This window comes from Pyrus communis, chromosome 3, assembly GCF_963583255.1.
Source record: "Pyrus communis chromosome 3, drPyrComm1.1, whole genome shotgun sequence".
NCBI classification, from domain to species: domain Eukaryota; kingdom Viridiplantae; phylum Streptophyta; class Magnoliopsida; order Rosales; family Rosaceae; genus Pyrus; species Pyrus communis.
The window spans coordinates 26335688-26358039 of record NC_084805.1 but is presented as its reverse complement, the minus strand read 5'-3'; the positions used below and the strand labels follow the sequence as shown (position 1 = coordinate 26358039).

The following is a 22352-nucleotide window of genomic DNA, read 5'->3' as shown; positions in this document are numbered from 1 at the left end:
CCTACGCCGCAGGAATCATTGGCGCAGAGCCATTAAATATTCTAGCTCAGGGGAGACTGGAGCAGGCAAAGTCACTATGCGTGAGGTTATATGAGATTATGCAGCCCCACATATGACTTAATCATCCTCACCATCATACGTTAATCAAAGTATAAAACAGTGTTTAACATCTAACCTTTTATTATAATACAGCGTGAACCATTGAGATATGTTTGTTCTAGTATCTGTCAGCTGTCTGTTTTGACCATTCTCTAATAACAACATGCAAGTACTGTTTAATGCTAAGTCCCACACTTGTATAGTCTGACAATTTGCACTAATTAAAGGGTTTTCTAATTAGATTTCACTAATCATGTTTACGTGGAAACTATGATGCTCTTGATGTGGATGATTAATTTGCTGCAAGAAAGAGGCAGATAGTAGTGTCCAAAAACAAGGATTCTCCAACAGCAAGTGTCTAGATGCTTTTGGACATGGGTGAAATGCAAGATACTTCTTCCTGTAATGTTTCTTTTGTGAATTTTTTTCTAGAATTAGAACTGGAACGTACCCCAAATATTTTGGATTGCACTCAATCCCTTGTTGAATACTTTCTCCATATGCGTCTACTCATTTGTTTTACCTTCCTTTCTTCGTTGACAAGGAATTACTAACCCGGTAATTTATACATTCTTATTTTCTTCCTATGCAGCTCTCCATATTTTTCTTGTCCATAAATCGAACAAATTGGAGGAGAGTCTAGAAACCAAAAAGGAATAAAGTGAAAAAGGCGAAAAACGGTGTCTGAAAAATCACTGCCATAATTCTTTTTTCCATGACACTACCCATTATTTAAACAATGAAAACTCTGGCACATAAGTTGCTTAGGCTTTTGGAGTGTTGCATTGAGAGATTTTTCAATGTGACCTACAAATGAGGTGGTACACCACGTGTTACTATATAAATGATGGAATATGTGAATTAAAAAGTTAATATATTAAAAAATAAAATTTCTCATCACTTATATAAAACCATGTAGTGTACCACTCGTATTCCTATCACAATAAAAAATTTCTCTGTTGCATTTACGTTAGGGCTGTCATGTTTTAATCCAAGCAAAAATTGAAAACTCAATCTTTTATAAAGGATAATATTAGGAAGACTAAATTTTGTAAATCAAATGATGTGTCTCCAATAAAAAACGAATACATTAGTCAACACTTAATTAATAATTCAATTATCTACAACCACGTGATTTTGTTTAAAAAATTTGGTCTTTCTAATATTATCCTTTTATAAAAGAAAACGAGGATTCAATTTGCTTTATTATGAATAAATACGTCATCATTTGAACTAAAAATTTCATTGTCCACTTCATGATACCAAGAAAAAAGAAAAATTAGCTTATTTTATGTTTTAGCAGTAAATTCGAGCTTATTCATGTATGTTTCCTCTTGGACAATCTGGACATGTCTTGGGAATCTTACTCAAGAAGGTCGGCTTATACAAAGGAGGTATTTGTCGATTTTTCTTCAAATTTATAAGGACTGGTATGAATTTTAGTTTTGTCAATTATCCCTTAAACTTTATAATTGTCAAATTTCCACTTGAATTTTATTTTCTAATTACAAAAAGGTAATTTTATACCTAATTTTAAAGGGCATTATAGGCATCACAAATGGTTGTTACACAACTTCCACTAAGTCCCCAGTGGCGAAGCTACATAGGGAGGCGGCCACCTTTCCGCTCACTAGAAAACAAGCGAGTCTTAAGCCCCTTTGCTTCGGCCGGAAACCGGAAAAGACGATGGCTCTTCTCGTTCTCTATGCTGCTGCGCAGCTCCCCTGCGCGCAGGGTTTGATTTTTTCTGATTATACCAAGGCAAAAAACGACATCGATTTGGGCTTCGGAAAATTAAAATTAAATGAAACGGTGAGTTCTTTTCAAAGGCATACCAAACGATTGAGACAGCGGTGGGTGAAAGAGTCCAAAGGCAGACAACACACAGAAGGCTCCACCATGAAAGTAAACCAAGATGGGGAGCTTCTAGGTTTTGTTTTGATGGATGTATGGGAGGTAAAGGCGAGCCGAGATGTTGGGGTTGTCTGAGATGGTGATGTCTTTAGAGGAGACACCAGTTTTACGGATCTTGGTTAGGAGATGGGAGCACACATGACTCTAATTCCATGGGTCGCCGTTTAATTGTGTCATCATCATGGATTTTGAGGAAAGGTTGGCTTTTAGAGGTGAATTCAAAGAGAAGATAGACAGATTATGAAGATGTGTGAAACAAGAGGGAGTGAATGTACCAATTAATACATTGAGCATTTTGCATTAACTCATTGAAAAACAAGTAAAGAGAGATTGCATGTTTGACACTTGATTACCATGCAGTAACATCAAATAAATTAGCCGCTAGGTGTCTTCATCTAGCACTCACACCCATCACATTTTTTATTTTTTTTCTTTGGATTTGTATCACAAATAGTGACGTTTGACTAAGTTATTTTTTGTGTTTTTCGTTATGAATTGTCAAACACTATTGCATTACAAAATGAGAGATTAATAATCGAATGATAGTTTGGTTGTTTATATTGAAAGAGATGTGTATGCGACGTTTTCATGACATAAAAATGATGAAATATTGACGACAACAATCATAACTTGTTTGTATTAATAACTTATGAACGACATTAATATTGTCTACTATTAAAAGGATTTGGTTGTTTACATTATTTTAAAAAAAATTACGCTTTTATATTTCACCCCTCCCCTCAATAATTTCTGACTTCGCAACTAGGCCCCAAGTCCATCTGTGTCAAGTTCCTATATATACAAACCTCAGTTTCCATTAGGCGCCACTCATCCATTTCTAAAATTCATATCATCATCTCCTCTTTAGTACCAGAGAGAGAGAGATCACTGCATCCTCGTAGCTAGCTATGGTAAATTTAACAAATTAATGAGCACATTTGATCTTAATTATATTTCTTTCGAATTCGATCTTGTTATTTATATTCTCTTTGATTTATTAACCTGTAGGAAAAACTTGAGCTTGTTGAAGGGAAGGTTGATTGGAAGGGAAGGTCAGCTGTGAAATATAAACATGGAGGAATGAAAACTGCTGTGCTCATACTAGGTACTCTTTAGTACACATATCCTATACATAATAACTTTCTTTTTCTTCTAAGAAAACCATATTCCAAACTCGTCTAATGTACGATAAGAAGAATTCTGGCGTGAGAGGGGGGACACCGTCCTAACTAACTAGCATAATCTACATATGCTTACATGATCACCATAAATGCATAATATCTAATCCTTGACTAATTTACCATTTTGAGTGTTGTTTTTACATGTTGCAGGTACATTGGCTTTTGAGAGCATGGCAAGTCTTGCCCTGGCTGTGAACTTGGTTACCTACTTCAATGAGGTCATGCACTTTGAGCTAGCAGATGCAGCTAACGAACTCACCAACTACATGGGAACTGGCTTTATTCTGTCCATTCTCATGGCCATCCTTGCAGACACCTTCTTTGGCAGATTCAAAATTCTTCTTATTTCCGGGTGCTTCGAGTTTGTGGTATGCACAAAATACTCAAATTACTCACATAAATCGCAGAAAATGCACAAATATAACGAGTTATGAACCTTTAATGAAATAGAACCGGATGGATGCTAAATAGACAATAAAATGGCTCTAAATTGTGTTGGATACAAATTATTGTCTGTTCAATGACCCTCGGTTCTATTTTTCAATTCAAAGTTTGTAAACAGTTCTATTTGTGTATAATTTGCAATTCAATAGTTTTTTTTTATGCATATACGTGTTGTAAATTTTCATTTCAGGGACTAGCACTAATGACTGTGCAAGCTCACTTCCCTAAACTCAGGCCACCAGTCTGCAATGTCTTTGATCCAACTGCTAAATGTGAGAAAGTTGAAGGTGGAAATGCCGCCCTTCTTTTTATTGCTCTCTACACGATGGCGGCCTCCGCTGCCGGGCTGAAGGCCACGTTACCATCACACGGTGCCGATCAATTTGACGAATCAGACCCGAGAGAGACAGGGCAGATGTCTAGCTTCTTCAACTTTCTGTTGCTATCTGTGTGCTTGGGTGGTGTAGTCAGTGTAACCCTAATTGTGTGGGTTCAAGACAATAAAGGATGGGATTGGGGATTTGGGCTCTGCACCATCGCCATGTTCTTGGGCGTGGTTATCTTTCTTGCAGGATTGCCGGTGTATCGGATACAAGTTATCAGAGGAACTAGTGCCATAGTTGAAATTGTACAGGTTTGTTTCTTTTGTCAACTCTATAAACACTAGTTCCAAGTCTGTCTTTCTTTTCTCCGTTTTTCTTTTTTTTTTTTTTTTTTGGCTTCATACAAGCGAATACTAAGGTGGGGGAAATCAAAAACAAAATTTGGGTATAAAAAGCTTACTAAGTCACTACGTATATATTTCTTTTTCCTATTGGTGTTTATAAAAGGAAGATTCTTAATGATTGCTTGCAAATATACTTTGTTAAGATCAAACGTTAATCACAACTAGCTGACTTGTTGCTCATGTCCGTTTCAGGTGTATGTTGCAGCCATCCGTAACAGAAATCTTAGCCTTCCGGAAGACCCCGCAGAATTGTATGAGATTAGCAAAGACAAGGAAGCTTCTCTTGAACAAGAATTCCTACCTCACAGACCCATTTTCAGGTACCTTTTAAATTTTTACCACAACATAAGATCTTCACCCTTTAAAGGACACCAATTGTGACGCTTCAATTTCACTACTAACTTCTAGATATCTGATATGTTATGTTATCGGTTGAACTGAATTAGGACCGAGCATTCAGTCAAATTTAAACCTAATCTACAATTCTCATTCAGTCTCACAATAAAACATGCCAACTTGTCTGGTAACACATAATTGAATTTCTATTCCCGTCATAAGAAAACTTCTTGTTATTAGTTCCTTGCCTAACACATAATTAAATTTCTATTCAGGTTATTGGACAAAGCATCCATCCAAAGAGGGGAAGTTGATGAACAACAGCCTCCAAACCCATGGAAACTTTGCAGAGTCACACAAGTGGAAAATGCAAAAATCCTCCTAGGCTTGGTCCCAATATTTTGCTGCACAATTATAATGACTCTATGCCTGGCACAGCTCCAAACCTTCTCAATCCAACAAGCTCTCACCATGGACACGAGCATCACCAAACATTTCAAAATCCCACCAGCCTCACTCCCCATCATCCCCCTGGCCTTCCTCATCATCATAATTCCTGTCTACGACCGTGTCTTTGTCCCTATTGCAAGTAAGTTCACCGGTATACCCTCTGGCATAACGCACTTGCAGCGCATAGGGGTAGGGTTAGTTCTTTCATGTGTTTCCATGGGTGTGGCTGGAATCATGGAAGTTAAAAGAAAAGATGTGGCAAGAGAGCACAACATGCTGTTGGCAAGGCCGGTCCTGCAGCCATTGCCAATCAGCACATTCTGGCTGTCTTTTCAGTACTTCATTTTTGGAATCGCCGACATGTTCACTTACGTGGGGCTTCTTGAGTTTTTCTACTCGGAGGCTCCCAAAGGGTTGAAATCAATTTCAACTTGCTTTTTGTGGAGCTCCATGGCACTAGGGTATTTCTTCAGCACCGTTTTGGTTAAAATTGTGAACAATGCAACAAAGGGTAACACAAAAAGTGGAGGCTGGTTGGCTGGGAACAACATTAACTTGAACCATTTGAATCTTTTCTATTGGTTGCTTTCATTGATGAGCTTGATCAACTTCTTCATCTATGTGTTTGTTACAAAGAGGTACAAGTATAGGCCTGGGAGCCCCATGCTAGTTTCAAGGAAGAACAAGAAGGAAATTGAGGTTAACGAGTTGTGAGAGGATTCAAAAAAAAGGGAAAAAAAAAAGAAAAAAAAGAAGAAAGAATAGCAGTTATTATATACATGTGGTTTAATGTAACGTGTGAAAATTGGATAATACAGCTTCAATCAGAAATACTAAGGAGACTCTCAAGATTGAAAAAAATAACACAAGGTACATTATGTTGCATCTGATTTGAATGGGAGGGAAATCAGTGGTCATAATTAATCTAAGGTAAAAATTGAAAAAAAAAAAAAAAAAGAAAAAAAAAGAAAAGGAAATCTTTTATTATTCCATTAATACCCAACCATCTTCTTCATTCTCAACACCACATCATACCACAACTCAAAATCTATTTTTACTACAATCTTCTATTTTTGCTTTTTCACTCTTCATATTTTTTAACAAAAAAAAAAAAAAAAAAAAAAAAAAAAGAGTGAAAAGGCAAATTGAGTGTTGGGTGTGTGTTTCTCAAGACCCAGTCATGGGAAATGAGATGACAGGAAAAAAAAATATATGGAAGAATATTCATGCACACTTTGTCGATAATTCATACACAATTCGACGATGCAAAAGATTAAAAAAATTCATGTGCGAATAGTCCTTAACTATCTAGAGTTGCACAAAGACAAATATTATTTCTAGTGAATGATAGAGACATTTTACGTACCCTTACTTGCATCTATCCTCCTAAAATGAATAGAATTGCTCGTCTCGCAGGCCAGGCCGATACGGACCCATTACATGTACCTGGATCGTAGCCATTTGTACATTCGTGCCCTTTTAGATCAAAGAGCACGTATAACGTTTGTGACTTTCCATGGGTATCCTTAAAGCATTTTCACTTCTAACAAATGTGCTAGCTCAAAGTCTATTTTTTCAGACCAACACCCCCTCCCTAAAAACCCACTCCACCCCATCCAATAGGCTGGCCCAAAGTAGAGGCCAGCTTTGAGCCCAGCACATAATGGACTGAGCAAGAGGCCGGCCTACATGACGCCAGGTTGACGTCAGCCATGTGAATTTCTTTTTTTTTTTTTTTTTTTTTTTTTTTTTGCCGTTGGTGTGTGGGATACACAAGTGTATGGGCATGCGTTCTAGCATTAAAAAAAAAAATGTTAGAATCTTACCATGGGCCACCTATCCACTTTTGGGCTGTTGGATTTAATCATTTTTTAAATCCAACGGTCCAGATTAATTAACTTAATAAAAAATTATAAAAATTGTTTAAAATACAAAAAAAAAAAAAAATATATATATATATATATATATACCTAACCATCTTTCACAAAAATTATACTTTTGAAAAATGACACATGATGTGAAAATATTGGTTAAAAATTCTATCCGAAATTAAAAATAAAAATATTTTTTATTATTTTATAAAAAAAATTTAATAATATTTTAATACGAATTGACGAGACTCTTACTCAGCTTATTTTTTAGAAATATAAATACATTTGATCAATTATTGTTCTTTAGAGTTGATTACAATTTATTTGAATGAATTAAACGTACTTTGAGCCAATTCATATTTTAGAGGTAGAATTGCTCTTATAGTGCGATTTTTAATACGTCCCACGCTTGTTTAAGGTCAGCCTAGCACGACTCAACCCGAAGACAACCTATCCTTTTGGATTGCATCAGACCAGACCGGACCGGACAAACCGAATCAAAGATTCTGACCGAACATAAGTACCAAACGAACTGTACAGATGTCAGTGTTGCTCCACTCTTTAAGCTCACCTCAATATATTTAGAAGCCACCAAAGCAACCTAAGTACTTAGAAGCCACTGTGATTTGAAAAAATTGCAAAACTTAAGGAAAAGAATGAGAAAGACTCATCGTATACCATAATCATCATTTAATTAATTAATTTTTTTAATTATTAGTTTATTAAATAATAAACTAAATTTAAAAATTTGATTAATTCAAATGATGTAACTGTTCATATTAAATTTCATCTAAAATGATATGAAAATGTGGTACAAAAACATAGTATGAATATTCTTAGGCCTGGTTTGGTACTGAGGTGATTCTGAAAAAAGCTGGTATCAAAAAAAGCTGGGAGCTGTTTTTGTGTTTGGTAAACATTCAGCTTCAGTTTTTTTTCACAGTTTTGGATGAAAAAAAACCAAAAACAAGAAGCTGCAAAACCCATCTTTGAAAAACTGGCTTTTTTTCACATCTGTTTTATATAAAAGTTTATCAAACACTATAATACTGCTTTTTTTTTCTTTTCAAAAGCACTTTTACAAAAAAATTTACCAAACACTCTGCTGCTTTATTTCACAGCTGCTTATTCTCACAGCACAGCAGAATCAGCTTTTTTTCAAAGCACAGCAATACCAAACTAACCCTTAATCTAATCTTCCACATTTGGCAGCCTCAACTCACCAGCCTCGGCCACCTCACTCCTCCTCATGCAACATGCAGTTCCACGTGGAAGCCTCCCAAAACACCCACGTACGTTCCCATCCACTTATTTATTCCTCCTCCCTCTGAACTCTGGTTATTTAGCAGTTATAACCAGAGATACACGCAGACTAGACTGTATATTTGAGATCAGAAGCAAGACACAACGTCGTTTTGAGATGGCTTCAAGTGACAAGACACCGACTCCGAACCCCGCCTCCAGGCCGGGAGATCAGCCAACGCCTCCGGGGAAGCCGATGACGATGGGACAGCACGTCCTGGACAAGGGCGCCGAGATGATGCAGTCCCTCAAGCCGGTGAACCAGATGAGCCAGCACGTGTGCACTTTTGCGCTCTACAGCCACGACATGACTCGTCAGATCGAGACCCATCACTACGTCACTCGCCTTAACCAGGACTTCCTCCAGTGCGCCGTCTACGACTCCGACGACTCCCACGGCCGCCTAATCGGTAAGATTAATTGACAAGTAACAATCCAATTAAAACCAAGCCAATTCGTTTTTGGGTTTCTTTCTTTTCTATTTTTGGTCGATTAGGGTTAACTAAGGCTTAATTTGCAATTTTGTCATGTTTGTGTAGGTGTAGAATATATTGTGTCTGATAAGATATTTGAGTCGCTGCCTCCGGATGAACAAAAGCTTTGGCATTCACATGCTTACGAGATCAAAGCCGGCCTCTGGGTCAATCCTCAGATCCCCGAGATGATTGGCCAACCTGAGCTCCAGAATTTGGCCAAAACTTACGGCAAATTCTGGTGCACATGGCAAGTTGACCGAGGTAAGTCGCAAGATAACGCCGCTTGGCACATGGCTTAAAATTTAGAGCACTTGTGTTCATAAGAGCTGGAGTTAGAATAATTTTTTGTATAGAAATAATAGTTACTTTGATTAGGTACATGTTTTTTCCTTCTAAAAATTAAATTAGTTACTTTGATTTATTATTGATGAAATTGTGGGTTGTTACAATTAGGTGATCGACTTCCACTGGGAGCACCGGCCCTTATGATGTCACCTCAACCGATGAATTTAGGCATGGTGAAGCCGGAGCTGTTGGAAACGAGGGATGCCAAATACAACATATCAACGGATGCCTTGAAGACATCGAGGGTGGAGATTGCGGAGCCAGAGTGGATCAATCCGCAGGCGGACTACTGGAAGCTGCATGGCAAGGGTTTTGCGGTGGACGTTAAGCAAACCGAAATGAAGAAAATCACACCCTTTCCATAGACGAGCATACATGGTTTTAGTATACATAACTAGAAGAATACCGCCATGAATAAAAGAACAAAATGTGTGTATGCTGCCTGGCTTTTGTATGTACAAACTGTGGATCTAGATCTGTGGTTTGGCTCTTTTGGGTTGTGTGTAGCCTGTACTGTTCTTATCTATACATTGAAGTTCCTGTGCATTAATAGTTTCGGCCTCTACACTCTTCGATCATGTAGCCTCTAATAATTGTTGCAGGTAAAATGAAAGTAGGGTAAAACTACAGTATGTCTAAGTTTTGACTTTAAAGTGATTTTTCAAATACCATAAGGTTTCATTTTTCTCACTTGCATCATAAGGTTTGGTAATTGTATCGGTTTATATCTTTGTCTATTTGAACATCTAATTTTTCATCAAATTGATGAGGCTTCAGTCAATTTGGTGCAAATATAGCCCACATGTCAACATGTCAACATGTCGCCAGTTTAATTAAGATTCAAATATTTTGTTAGACAAAATGCATAAGTTAGTTCAGTTTTTAAAACCGCAAGATGTAATGTGAAAAAAATTAAATGTGAAAAAATTCAAACTTCATGACTCAATTTGAAAATCACGCCAGACTTAAAATATACAATATGAACAAACAATGCAACATTTATTACTTCTCTCTTTTATTCCATTGGAAGATTTTTAACCCTAATAACATATTCCTAGTATCCGCTTTAGATTTTGAGCCCAACAGCACGGACCACCTTACTCATGCCCTTTAGTTTCCGCTTTGGGTGGGGTAGGCTCATGCATCCTCATCGCAACAGCAACTTACTCTCAGCGCCTAGTGGCTTACTTAGGCCATCTTCAACAAACCCAGTCAAAAGGTTACAAGGCTAAAAATAGCTCGAAATAACACGGAAATCGTCTCTAACCGAAGATTAGGTCAAATGGCTCGTGAGCCTCACCGGGCCAAAAATTGGAAAACATGCCAACTGGCTAGCCCAAAGGAGCCAGCCAGCCCCGAGTCGGCCCAAAATTCAAAAGCAACAGCTAGCTGACGTTATGTTACCGTTGCATTTGAAAAAAAAGAAAAAATTCAAACAAATTTGAAAGAAAAAAAAAACAAAAATTTCTAATTTTTTTTTTCCTATAAATACCTAAGCCATTCCTACACTATTTTTCACATAATTTTCACCATTCCATACTATCTTCATTTTATTTCAATTCTTCACATTCTATTCTCTTACCTCTTCCAATAATCTTTTTCAATTTTTTCAATAATTTTCAAATGACCACATCTACAATGAAAGGTAGGGCTTGGACCTGAAAAGAAGATGAAGCTCTTTGCAAGGCTTATAGATGGGTATCGGAAGATAGTGTGAAAGAGAGTTCTCAAACAAGTGAAGGTGTTTGGACTCGTACGTCCAAAAAGTACTATGAGTTCTACGAAGACACCACTCCACTGAATTCCCGAAACCACAAGAGTTGTTCTTCAAGATGTAAAAAAACATCTTCATCCAAGTTTGATAAATGGCATCAAGCAGTGTTAAAGGCCAGAAGTTGACCTGAAAACGGAGCCAATTACTACGACGAGGTAAGTGTTTTCACAAGTTATTTTAAATATTTAATTATATTACGTTTAATTTCATAAATTAATTTCCCTTAATTTTTGTAATTATATCTATAGGTACGCCAACCGGAGGAATTGTATATGGAGGACAACTCGAAACCCTTTAGTCATCACGGTTGTTGGGAACTTTGTAAAGGGTGAGTGTTATTTGAAGATCCATCTCAAGAAAGATTTGGTCCTACGTCGGTGTTCGGAAATGTTTCCTCAAATGCAGTTGGGGATGAACATGGATCTCTTACCATTCAAGAAACAAGGGTAGAAAATCCGTTTCCAGGTGAAGCTTCCATATGTAGGGCTACGGGACGAAACAAGGCCCGAAAATTGAAGGAAAAGAGCAAGGCAAAGGATGATTACACCTTTCAAAAGGAAATGGCGTCCTCATTGCGATTAATGGTGGAGCAAAATACATTTGCCGCGGAAGAAAGGAATCGTAGGCACGAAGAACGGGCAAAACAAATACAAGAAGAGAGAGATGGATGATAGGAACATGCGAAGGAACACTTCAGATTACACTCCAATGAGTAAGACATACTTTGATGGGAAACAAAGGGAAATTATATGGCCAACGGAAGTCGTTTAAATCCGACTATTCTCCTACAATGGCAAATGAAGATGATGATTATAGTCTTTAAATTGAAGATGTTGTAGTCTTTAATATTTGAGTTGTAGTTTTAAAATTTAAGTTGTGTTTTTAAATTTGAGTTGTTGTAGTCTTTAAATTTAAGTTGTAGTTTTTAAAATAAAGTAGTTGAATCTTTAAATTGAAGTTGTTGTAGTTTTTAATATGTCCAAAAACCTTATGTAATAAGGTAGTTTAATTTAAGTAATCATATTAATTCAACTAAAATAATAAATTATGTTTGACCTATGATCCTTTGGTCCTCTCGGTTAGAGATGATTTTTTGTCACATGGCTATGTTTGGCCTATAGCCATTTGGCCCCCTCAGTTGGAGATAGTATGAAATATGGTCTGACATTGTTCATTAAAATATAATTTCTTGGATGGCTATAAGGTTAAGGGGAGCCTTCTAGCCCTCATTTAGTTGGAGATGACCTTACCTCCTCTTAAGTTTTTGATACGACTTCGTCATACGATCTGTCACTAATATGTAATGATAGATAAACCAATTGTTTAGACTAAATTTATAAATCATATAATGTTTCGCCAATAGAAAATAAACATGTTAATCAACACTTCTAATAATCTAATTATCAACAATCATATGGTTTACAGAATTTAATTAAAAGTTGGTCTCCCTAGTATTACCCTTGCACTAAAGGGTAGGAAAAATAAGTTGGCTACGAACTCGCCATTCACGAAATTTAAAATTAAAACCTCTCACTTACAAGTGAAGATAAATACTATTAGTATTAACAGATACTAAGTGGGGAAATAGATTCTCTCCTGATCTCTTCTACCAAGGCCACCGGATCAAGTGATCCAAGCCTTTGAAATTTCATCCAATGGCCAAAAATTATTATAGCCTTTAAGAGTTCAAAACAGGTGGGTCGTAGGATGAAATTTCAAAGACCCAAATCACTTAATCCGCCAGCCTTGATGGAAGAGATCCGGAGAGGATCTCTTTCCACTAAGTGGATACCCCTCAAAGTCTTTCTTTATATTTTTTTAATCCAATGTTTATCAAAACGCTTTACTCTAAACCATTATTAATCCAAGCAATCAACACCGAAAAAAAATGAAATGAAAAATAAATAAAAATCATAACAAGTGTTTTCTCTCTTCCTCTTCATCCACTCCAGCATTCCTCAGTTTCCATGGCAAACCCACAAACCACATCTACTGCAGCGGAAGTAAAGAAAGTCCACGCGGTGGTGGCCCTCCCGCCGGATGGCGTGACCCCAAGACTGAAGAAGCTGATGCAGGGCCTCCGTGCCGAGTTCGGTGGTCCCCAGTTCGAGACCCACATCACCGTGGTGAGGCCCATCAGCCTGACCCTGGAAGACGCCCTCACGAAGTTCCGATCGGCTTCTGAGGGTTTCAAGGCCTACGACACCAAAGTTGATCACGTGGCCACAGGCACTTTCTTTTACCAATGTGTTCCCCCTCATAAATCCGACCCCTCAGGTATTTATTTATTTAACTTTTCCAATTTCTTCCCTTTTTCTGGGTTTAATGGAAATTTAATACGAGTTAATAAAATTTGTTTCTGGGATTTTATTTTCTCAGGTGGTAGAAGCTAGTGCTCACTGCTCTGGGCATTTCGGTTTCAAAAGCTCAACTCGTAAGTTCTAATGCACTGATTTATTTTTCTTGTAAAAAAAAAAAAAAATACACAGATTTATTTTAATATTTGTTAATTTGGATTGAGATTTGAGAGCAAGTGAGAGAGGAGGAGAAAATAGATGTGGGTTCCTGCTAATTTTTCTTTTTCTGTTAATTAAAGTTGCCAAAGATTAAGTTTGAAATCTTTATGCTTTTGATCAATAGTTGGTGTTCTCTTTCAATTGGCAAGACAACGATTGAAAGCATAAATGTGGCTACTTAGTATTAGTATTATCTGTGAAAACTAAAAATGAAATGGTTATCAAACATTTATGTTGTCAGAAGAAGATAGTTGGCATCTCTCGAAAAGGTTACATTTTTGTAAGTATTAGCCAAAATAGTTGAGTTTGACATAACTATCTTCAGTTTGTTCCCTGAGATTTGAATTCGAGATCCTTGAGTTCGTCCGAAATCCATCATTTTGGTCTTTTCGTACCAAAATTGAGGATTTTTTTTTTTTTTTTTGAAACGCAAATGATTGACGTTGGACAAACTTGATGATATTTTTGTGATTTTAAAGATTTTTAACATGAGGATCAAAACGATTGATGTTGGACAAACTCAGAAATAGTTCTATCGATTTTAAATCATGCCAATCTCATAGACTATTTTGGCTAAAATGCCTTACTTTTATCAACCAAAAGTATTGTTCTTGGTTTCCTGGATGGTATTCTATTTGGCCTGCAGCTTATATGCCACATTTGAGCATCCCTTACGGTGATCTGACCACGAAGAGAAGAAGAAGGCGCAACAAAAAGCAAACACTCTCGATGAGAGCATTGCCAGCCTGAGCTTCCCCGTTACTCGCCTTGCATTACACAAAATCAACGGTGATCACGAAGAGAAGATTGCTGAGTGCACCCTCGAATCGAACTAGTTCTCTTACTGCTGCTTATATATGAGTTAACTTTGCAATCAGATTCTGCTTTAGTGTCCCTCTCATGTCTCGATCTTTTTCTCTTTTTCTTGGGCAAAAATTCTCTTGCGCTGGGGCATTTTTGCCAGCTTGTGTTTGTTCCCTAAGTAAACGCTTAGGGTTGGTGACCATTAATCCACTGTGATTTTAATACGTTCCCTGATGTTTTTGTGTTTTTATTTTTATTTTTTATGAGGGTGGATATTGCGGAGCCAGAGTGGTCAATCCGCAGGCAGACTACTGGAAGCTGCATGGCAAGGGTTTTGCAGTGGACATATGAAGAAAATCACACCCCTGCCTTAAACGAGCATGCATGGTTCCGTGGACGAGCATGCATGGCTTTACGATAGATAATTAGAAGTGTACGTACATATATATGCACAGTATAATATAATTACTTTTATTTTTAATGACAACTTTCATTGAATTATAAAATGGATAACATCTAAAAAAAATTTGATTGAAATATCGTACTTTTCTTCAACAAAAAAAAAAATCTCATTAAATTATTAAGTATTTTTAGTTAATTTGGTACAAATATGACTTACATGTCAATCCAAAATGAATTTTATCATATCATCATTTTAATAAAGATACAAATATTCGTTAGACAAAATACATAAATTGATACAATTTTAAAACCTTAAGTGTAATGTGAAGAGCTAAAATCTCACTCCCCAATTTAAAAATCACTCAGCGTAAAGATACTACAATATTATTCCTGCTAGTATTAACAAACAATGCAACTTTTGTTAGTTTTCTCTTTTATTACGTGAGAAGATTTTGAACCTTGTTAATATATTCTGTCCCGTGGCTTTTCTCCTCTAAGTTTTTGGTTCAACGATATATTATGTAGAAAATAAATTGATTGTGAATTCGTCATCTACGAGATTTAAACTTAAACTTTTTTATTTACAAATAAAAAAGAATACCATTCAACCGAATAGTAAGTGACTAACTCCTCAAAGTTTAGATTAACCAAGACCGTTGATCTAAAGAGTCTTAAGTATTTTTTTATATTTTTGGTACAGAATCCATAGTCTATCACAAAAACTTTATTCTAAACCATTATTTAAGCCTCGAATATGTGACCAGAATATTCTATTTATTTTGCTAGAATGAGCAAATCAATACCCCAAAAAAAAAAAAAAAAAAAAAAAAATCATCCCCAAAATCCTTGCAAGTGTTAAGACCCTTGGGCTTCTCTCCTCCTCTTCATCCACTCCTCAGTTTCCATGGCAGACCCACTAACCGCATCTACTGCAGCGGAAGTAAAGAACGTCTACTCGGTGTGGGCCCTCCCGCCGGATAACGTGGCCGCCAGGCTGAAGAAGGTGATGCAGGGCCTCCGTGCTGAGTTCGGTGGTCCACAGTTCGAGCCCCACATCACCGTGGTGGGGGCCATCAGCCTGACCCTGGACGACGCCCTCGCGAAGTTCCGATCGGCTTCTGAGGGCCTCAAGGCCTACGACGCCAAGGTTGATCGCGTGGCCACCGGCACCTTCTTTTACCAGTGTGTTTTCCTCCTCATAAATCCGACCCCTCAGGTATTTAACTTTTCCAATTTCTTCCCTTTTTCTGGGATTAATGGAAATTTAATACGAGTTATTAATAAAATTAGTTTCTGGGGTTTGATTTTCTCAGGTGGTGCAAGCTAGTGCTCACTGCTCTGGCCGTTTCGGTTTCAAAAGCTCAACCCGTAAGTTCTAATGCACTAATTTATTTTTATATTTGTTCATTTGGATTGGGAGCAAGTGAGAGAGGAGGCGAAAATAGATGTAAGTTCCTGCTGATTTTTCTTTTTCTGTTAATTAAACTTGCTAAAGATTAAGTTTGATATCTTTATGCTTTTAATCAATAGTTCGTGTTCTCTTTCAATTGGCGAGACAACGATTGATGCATAAATGTGGCTCTGTGAAAACTAAAAACGAAATAGTTATCAAATTTTCACTTGTTAGAAGAAGATAGTTGGCATCTTTCGCAAGCTACATTTTTGTAAGTATTAGCCCAAAATGGTCTCTGATATTGTATTAGTCCAAAATGGTCTCTAATATTGGTATAATTCTTCACTTTGATCGTTGAAGTTGTCATAACTCCTTATTTAACAGAGATTTTTCATAAAATGATCAAAATGATTGACGATGGACAAACTCAAAAGCTAGTTCTATCGATTTTAAATCTCAGGACCAAAGTGACGAGTCAATCTTGGGAACCAGGCTAAAAAGCCTTATTTTTATCAAACCAGAAGTATTGTTCTTGGTTTAGGATTGATGATTCCTGGATGGTATTCTATTTGGCCTGCAGCATATATGCCACATTTGAGCATCCTTTACGGAGATCTGACCGACGAAGAGAAGAAGAAGGCGCAAGAAAAAGCTAACACTCTTGACGAGAGCATTGCCGGCCTGAGCTTCCCCGTTACTCGCCTTGCATTGTACAAAACCGACACCGAAGATATAACTCTCAAGTCCTGGGAGAAGATTGCTGAGTGCACCCTCGAATCGAATTAGTTCTCTTACTGCGTGCTTATGATTAAGCTTGTAATCAGGTTCTGTTTCAGTGTCCCTGTCATCTCTTGATCAAGAACATTAACAAGTTGGAGGTTTTGTTGTAATGTCAATTGTCAAGGGCTCAAAGCTGTCACAGAGGATGGGGCTTTTTAAGTAAACGCTTGGTTTGGTGATCACTAATCCACTATGGTTTTAATATGTTCCATTTTTATGAGACTTTCAACTTAGATCCCTCTCAAATTGAATGGTTGCGTTATACAACAGGTCACAAGACAAATTTATACTAGTCGGGGTCACAAGACGGGTTTGGGTGGTTGGGGTGGGGGGAGGGGGGTTGACGGAGTGTTTTATTTTTATTTTACATATATGAAGGGAGAAGGAAAAAGAGTAAAACTTTCAATATTTTTACAACGATCATGTTTTAATGTAGAAGAAAAATGAACTACCAAAACATTAAGGGTAAAATAGTAATTTTATATTTATTAAACGAATCTTCAAACCTGTGTTACTGGTGGATAAGTAATAACGAAATTTTTTTCAATATGCTAGGAAAACGATTTGGTACATCAAATATAATAATAAAATATGTTAAAAATTTAAATACATCAAATATAATAACCTAATATTCCCTCACGATCTCCCCCGGAAAAAGGGAAAAAACCCTGGTATTCCCTAGCGGCACACTCGACAGTTCACACTGCACCGCCAACCCCAACCCCAATGGTCCCATGGACAAGTTCGTTGGTGAGGCGCATCTAACACCCCAGCTCACTTTAAATAACCCTTCTTAACATGCACCGTCTTCGCCGTAACGTCGAAGTTTCCCTCCACGCGCTCGCCCCACGTGAAACCCACCACCAGAAAATATAAAGATGAAAGAAAAGCGTTAGAACTAAAAGCACTTTTCCTACAAATCCGTCGCGTGTATAGCAAATTGCTGTACAGAAAGCACTTCTGCTGCCACCACAGAAAAGCACTTCTGCTGCTACTACAGCAAAGCAAAATTCCAGCTTGTCTGAGAAGCTGGCAATGGACTTGAAGGCGACGCCGTTGAGATTCCCACTGGGGAGGCAGTCGTCGCTGGCGCCGGAGCATGAGCTGGAGGAGCGCGTGGGGGAGGGGCTGGAGGATGATCCGGAGGGGATCGATCCCGGAGTGAAGCTCATGTATTTGGCCAATGAAGCTGACTTGGATGGGATTAAGGAGCTTCTGGATTCGGGAGTGGATGTGAATTTCAGGGACATCGACGATCGGACGGCTCTCCATGTCGCCGCGTGTCAGGGGCTCACCGACGTCGTTTCGCTGCTGCTTGACCGCGGAGCTGACGTTAACCCCAAAGACCGATGGGGGAGCACCGTAAGTGAAAATTTTATATAATTAAAAAAAAAAAAAAAAAAAAAAAACCCCCGATTACCAATGTGAAATTGAAAATTGGAGAATTAGTGTGTGTTAATTAGTGATTTGTAATAATCTAACGTTGATTAAACAGCCTCTTGCAGATGCTATTTACTATAAGAACCACGATGTGATCAAGCTTCTGGATAAGCGTGGGGCAAAGTCTCTGGTACCATTTTGATTAATTTAGCTGATTTGAACTTTTAATATTGGAAAATTAAACAAACCCAATTCAGCTCAATGTGTTTTATGATTTGGGTTTTGTTTTAATTTTGTATATTATGCTTGTTTTATATTCTAATTTTTATGAATGTAACATTCAGATGGCTCCCATGCACGTTAACCATGCCAGGGAAGTCCCAGAGTACGAAATTGATCCCAAAGAACTGGACTTTACCAACAGTGTTGACATTACTAAGGTAAAATTTTTGTTTTTCGATAACTTGGGTATACGGATTTGCCATTTCTTGTTTCCCCTGTTATCCATTACCCATCTTGGAGTTGGAACCATCTTATCTTTGTATGAATTTGGGTGTTTCATAAGCATTTTTCGATTAGTTGTTTAATTGGATGTTGTGCCTCTTTTAGTATTGTTACTCAGTATTGTTACTCGCCTTATTTGGTTCTGTTCAACCGTACGTTGCTTCACAGGGAACATACTGTATCGCATCCTGGCGGGGAATACAGGTTGCTGTGAAAATGCTTGCGGAGGAAGTGCTTGTTGACGAGGATAAAGTGTGGGTTGATCGTAAACTATTCATGGTTTTTCCACTTCATTATTTCTAGCTTTATGGTCTTTTGAATTATAAATCAATTTGGTCTTTCTTCAGGAAGGCATTCAGGGATGAGCTTGCGTTGCTTCAAAGGATACGACATCCAAATGTAGTCCAGTTTCTGGGTGCAGTGACACAAAGCAGTCCAATGATGATTGTAATAGAATATTTGCCTAAGGTAATTTCCCATTCCATTGGTCTTCTTAACATGGAATATTAATGCCATGGTTTATATAAGTTTCGGTTATTTCCTGAGTTCTTATTGTTCTGTATTTCGAAATAGTACCAAGAGTATATTTCATAATCTTTACTAGTAAAAGTTAAGGTTCCAATCTTAAAGTGTGAAGTTGAATTTGTTACTGTTAGAATGCCATCCTCTTTTGCGTATGTTAGTCCTCAAATTTGGTTTTAGGCTTCCATTGAAAATTGCAGAATCAATTAGGCATGACAGTGTTAGTGGCATAGTTGTGCGAATAATAGTACTCATAGAACTTTTTACTCTGTTCAGTTCGCATTCCTCCTCCGAGGTGCGCGGAGAGAAAAATTGGAGAGGAGAACAGTCAAATTAGAGATTAAAACAAATGCAAATTTAGAGTTTTCTTTAGATCTTTATTTCTGTCTTTTTATTGCAGGGAGACCTTCGTGCATTTTTGAAAAGAAGAGGAGCGCTAAAACCAACCATAGCTGTAAAATTTGCACTTGATATTGCAAGGTGTGGTACTAGTTTGAATTGGTTTTGATTATCTTGTTCTGTATTTCCTTCACTAACAAATGAAGAGAGACTATATACTAAATGAATGCTCGATTATTAGAAGCTACAATGTTGAAAAGTTGGTTGCTTGATTCGTGTTGTGAAAGCAAAATCATGTATTGTACTTCGACATTTCCTCACTACTTATCTTTTGATATCTTGCAGAGGAATGAGTTATTTGCATGAGAATAAGCCAGAACCAATAATTCATCGCGATCTTGAGCCTTCGTAAGTTTCTTGTTCTTCTTCAATGGCCTTCTCTTTTACTTTGCAAGAATTAAACCCGTGACAATCTAATCCCATTCTGCTGAGCACTTAAGTGATTTAAATGCCAAGTGCTCTCCCTCTCCCCCATGTCCTCATTTTGCTTGAAGCATATGCTCATATTATCATTGAAATTCCAAAGAGATGAATCATTGTTACCCATAATAGCATGGAAAATTTGGCGTTTTAACTTTATGTTGCTCACGAGTAAGATTACAGGAATATATTGCGGGATGATTCCAGGCACCTGAAAGTTGCGGATTTTGGAGTTAGCAAGTTGCTGACGACAGTTAAAGAGGATAGGCCTTTGATTTGTCAAGATACTTCATGTGAGTATTGTTTTTCTGGGAATACACACCATTGTGGTTAATATGTTGCATAGATCCTAGCCAAAAAAATGTTCATAGTTCATGTAGTTTCCTTGAAAAAAGATTTTATATTTTTGAGTTCGTACATAGTTTTCCTTTGCTTATATAGTTTTTGAGTGGAACGTGTTAATTGTCATTGACAGGTCGATACATAGCTCCTGAGGTTTTCAAGAATGAAGAATATGATACCAAAGTGGATGTATTCTCTTTTGCGCTAATTCTACAAGAGGTAAATATGATTCATTTTTAAATCTGGACCAACAGTGTTTATAAAGTTGTTTGTATGCCATCATAGGGCATACACCCTCGTCTAAGTAAACGTTTGTCTTTAGTAGTAAGTTCTTGTGGAAGAGCATAATATCAAATGCATCATGGATATCCTAAGTTATTACTACCTGATTTGGTTTATTAGTGACTTTGTAAGAGCTGTATTGTAGATGATAGAAGGCTGCCCACCATTTGCTGCCAAGCAAGATAATGAAGTTCCGAAAGCATATGTTGCAAAAGAGCGCCCACCTTTTAGAGCTCCAGAAAAGCTTTATAGACATGGTCTGAGAGAGTAAGTGCTATATGGTTCTAAGAACAACCTTGTTCAACTTATCCTATAGTGATTTCAATTTCTGAGTTTCTTTCCTGGGAATCCTTGAATGCTTGTGGGATTTTGTCACGACTTTTGGTGTTTTCTCTTGGGAGTGCAACCAACTGCCGTTTATTTGTCAAATTCTTAGCCAGTGATTTTGGGATGCAAATCAGAATTCACTTTTCTTCAGAAGAACTTATATTTTAACCTGTGTGTATTGGGGTCATAAAACCTCAGCTAATTTTGTTAATGTGATGCCTGCTCACAGGTTGATTGAGGAGTGCTGGAACGAGAATCCAGCTAGAAGACCAGCATTTAGGCAAATAATATTGAGGCTGGAATCTATGTATAACGTTCTTGGTCATAAAAGGCGTTGGAAGGTGACCTCTTTGCTATTGCTTTGTTAACTTACACATCCCTGCATGACTAGTTACTTGCATAGCTGAATATTTCCTTCTCTCTTCGTCTCCCTCACCCCCCTCCATATAACATGTACAGGTTAGACCGTTGAAATGCTTTCAAAACCTTGAAGCCATGATAAGGAAGGATAATTCTGGTCGAAGCGGCAGAAGTCGTTCATCACGTTCTACCAGCAGCATATAAATGGGAATTGTTTCTTCATTTGTCTTGACAGCCAACCAACCGAAGTTACTCATTCCCTGCTTGGTGACAAAATTTATTTTTTTGTAACATTGCTTCCTAATTTTTTTTTCACTCTCCCCTTGATATCCTGATATATATTCTGGGCTGAGACTGAAACATGTTTCGCATGAAACTACAGTTTGTTCGTGAGTCGTGACACCGGTAATACGGTCAACTTTGTGCTCATGCCGAGCTTTTGAATTTGTAAGATAGATAAAGGTTGCTTGTAACTTTGTAAGTAAACTTTGGATGGTGAATGATATTGTTTTGAATTTGATTTTGTCCAAGTTTTACTTTGTTTATGTTCAAGACATTGTGAACATGAATCAACGAATCAACTAATGGTTGTTACCATCCTTATTTCTTTACACCGATGGGAATTTTTTCTAGAATGTTTTTATATTCTTGCAACGTCAGATTCTAAATTATTCTAATCTATAAAGAGAGAGAATCAAATTTTGATGCGACGAAGTGGGCATATTATCCTGGTCAACTCATCTTACTGAAAATATCTAGACTAAATAACTAATTTTGCATGGTGTGAAAGAGAGACGTTTGAGGGACGAGCCACATGCAGATTGGAGCTTTGTTCCCCGGATACCCCAACATAAGTTTGGTGCCTCTTTTGGCATTGCATGTATTGTGGTCACAAATTGGTTAGCTTATACAACAAAATCTCTTAATTTTGTGTTTTGGTAATGTAACTTTGTGTAAGCGAAATCCATTGAGAAGAGCTTATTCTCATATCATGGGTCAAAC

At 37.4% G+C, this 22352-nt stretch overlaps 4 protein-coding genes and 1 pseudogene across 4 annotated transcripts; all 5 read left to right on the top strand.

The window, feature by feature from the left end:
- The first annotated feature begins 1785 nt into the window (after positions 1-1785).
- LOC137728521 (protein NRT1/ PTR FAMILY 4.6-like) lies at positions 1786-5865 on the top strand. The gene is made up of 6 exons (XM_068467286.1): positions 1786-1911; positions 3022-3118; positions 3345-3562; positions 3829-4272; positions 4558-4685; positions 4977-5865. Exons 1-6 carry the CDS (start codon positions 1786-1788, stop codon positions 5863-5865), a joined length of 1902 nt encoding a protein of 633 aa, XP_068323387.1.
- A 2529-nt stretch (positions 5866-8394) lies between these two features.
- Positions 8395-9548, top strand: LOC137727520 (oil body-associated protein 2B-like). The gene is made up of 3 exons (XM_068466369.1): positions 8395-8734; positions 8864-9061; positions 9254-9548. Exons 1-3 carry the CDS (start codon positions 8443-8445, stop codon positions 9508-9510), a joined length of 747 nt encoding a protein of 248 aa, XP_068322470.1. The 5' UTR covers positions 8395-8442; the 3' UTR covers positions 9511-9548.
- A 3338-nt stretch (positions 9549-12886) lies between these two features.
- On the top strand, positions 12887-14271 carry LOC137727634 (cyclic phosphodiesterase-like; annotated as a pseudogene).
- A 1188-nt stretch (positions 14272-15459) lies between these two features.
- On the top strand, positions 15460-17043 carry LOC137729350 (cyclic phosphodiesterase-like). The gene is made up of 3 exons (XM_068468276.1): positions 15460-15857; positions 15955-16009; positions 16615-17043. Exons 1-3 carry the CDS (start codon positions 15546-15548, stop codon positions 16818-16820), a joined length of 573 nt encoding a protein of 190 aa, XP_068324377.1. The 5' UTR covers positions 15460-15545; the 3' UTR covers positions 16821-17043.
- A 553-nt stretch (positions 17044-17596) lies between these two features.
- Positions 17597-21873, top strand: LOC137728033 (serine/threonine-protein kinase 12-like). The gene is made up of 12 exons (XM_068466908.1): positions 17597-18176; positions 18310-18384; positions 18539-18634; positions 18867-18952; positions 19046-19166; positions 19621-19700; positions 19905-19967; positions 20223-20332; positions 20515-20600; positions 20809-20930; positions 21220-21331; positions 21450-21873. The coding sequence occupies exons 1-12, from the start codon at positions 17850-17852 to the stop codon at positions 21552-21554; spliced, it is 1383 nt and encodes a 460-aa protein (XP_068323009.1). The 5' UTR covers positions 17597-17849; the 3' UTR covers positions 21555-21873.
- Positions 21874-22352: the final 479 nt, after the last annotated feature.

Excerpts from the sequence above, each read along its gene's own strand:
- LOC137727520 (XM_068466369.1), top strand. The coding sequence starts at position 8,443 with ATGGCTTCAAGTGACAAGACACCGACTCCGAACCCCGCCTCCAGGCCG. Across the intron at positions 8,735-8,863 it reads CTCCCACGGCCGCCTAATCG|GTGTAGAATATATTGTGTCT; the intron begins GTAAGATTAATT and ends ATGTTTGTGTAG. Across the intron at positions 9,062-9,253 it reads CACATGGCAAGTTGACCGAG|GTGATCGACTTCCACTGGGA; the intron begins GTAAGTCGCAAG and ends TGTTACAATTAG.
- LOC137728521 (XM_068467286.1), top strand. The coding sequence starts at position 1,786 with ATGGCTCTTCTCGTTCTCTATGCTGCTGCGCAGCTCCCCTGCGCGCAG. Across the intron at positions 3,563-3,828 it reads CCGGGTGCTTCGAGTTTGTG|GGACTAGCACTAATGACTGT; the intron begins GTATGCACAAAA and ends TTTTCATTTCAG. Across the intron at positions 4,686-4,976 it reads CCTCACAGACCCATTTTCAG|GTTATTGGACAAAGCATCCA; the intron begins GTACCTTTTAAA and ends ATTTCTATTCAG.
- LOC137728033 (XM_068466908.1), top strand. The coding sequence starts at position 17,850 with ATGGACTTGAAGGCGACGCCGTTGAGATTCCCACTGGGGAGGCAGTCG. Across the intron at positions 18,385-18,538 it reads AGCGTGGGGCAAAGTCTCTG|ATGGCTCCCATGCACGTTAA; the intron begins GTACCATTTTGA and ends TGTAACATTCAG. Across the intron at positions 20,601-20,808 it reads TTGCGCTAATTCTACAAGAG|ATGATAGAAGGCTGCCCACC; the intron begins GTAAATATGATT and ends GCTGTATTGTAG.
- LOC137729350 (XM_068468276.1), top strand. The coding sequence starts at position 15,546 with ATGGCAGACCCACTAACCGCATCTACTGCAGCGGAAGTAAAGAACGTC. Across the intron at positions 15,858-15,954 it reads TCATAAATCCGACCCCTCAG|GTGGTGCAAGCTAGTGCTCA; the intron begins GTATTTAACTTT and ends TGATTTTCTCAG. Across the intron at positions 16,010-16,614 it reads CGGTTTCAAAAGCTCAACCC|CATATATGCCACATTTGAGC; the intron begins GTAAGTTCTAAT and ends TTTGGCCTGCAG.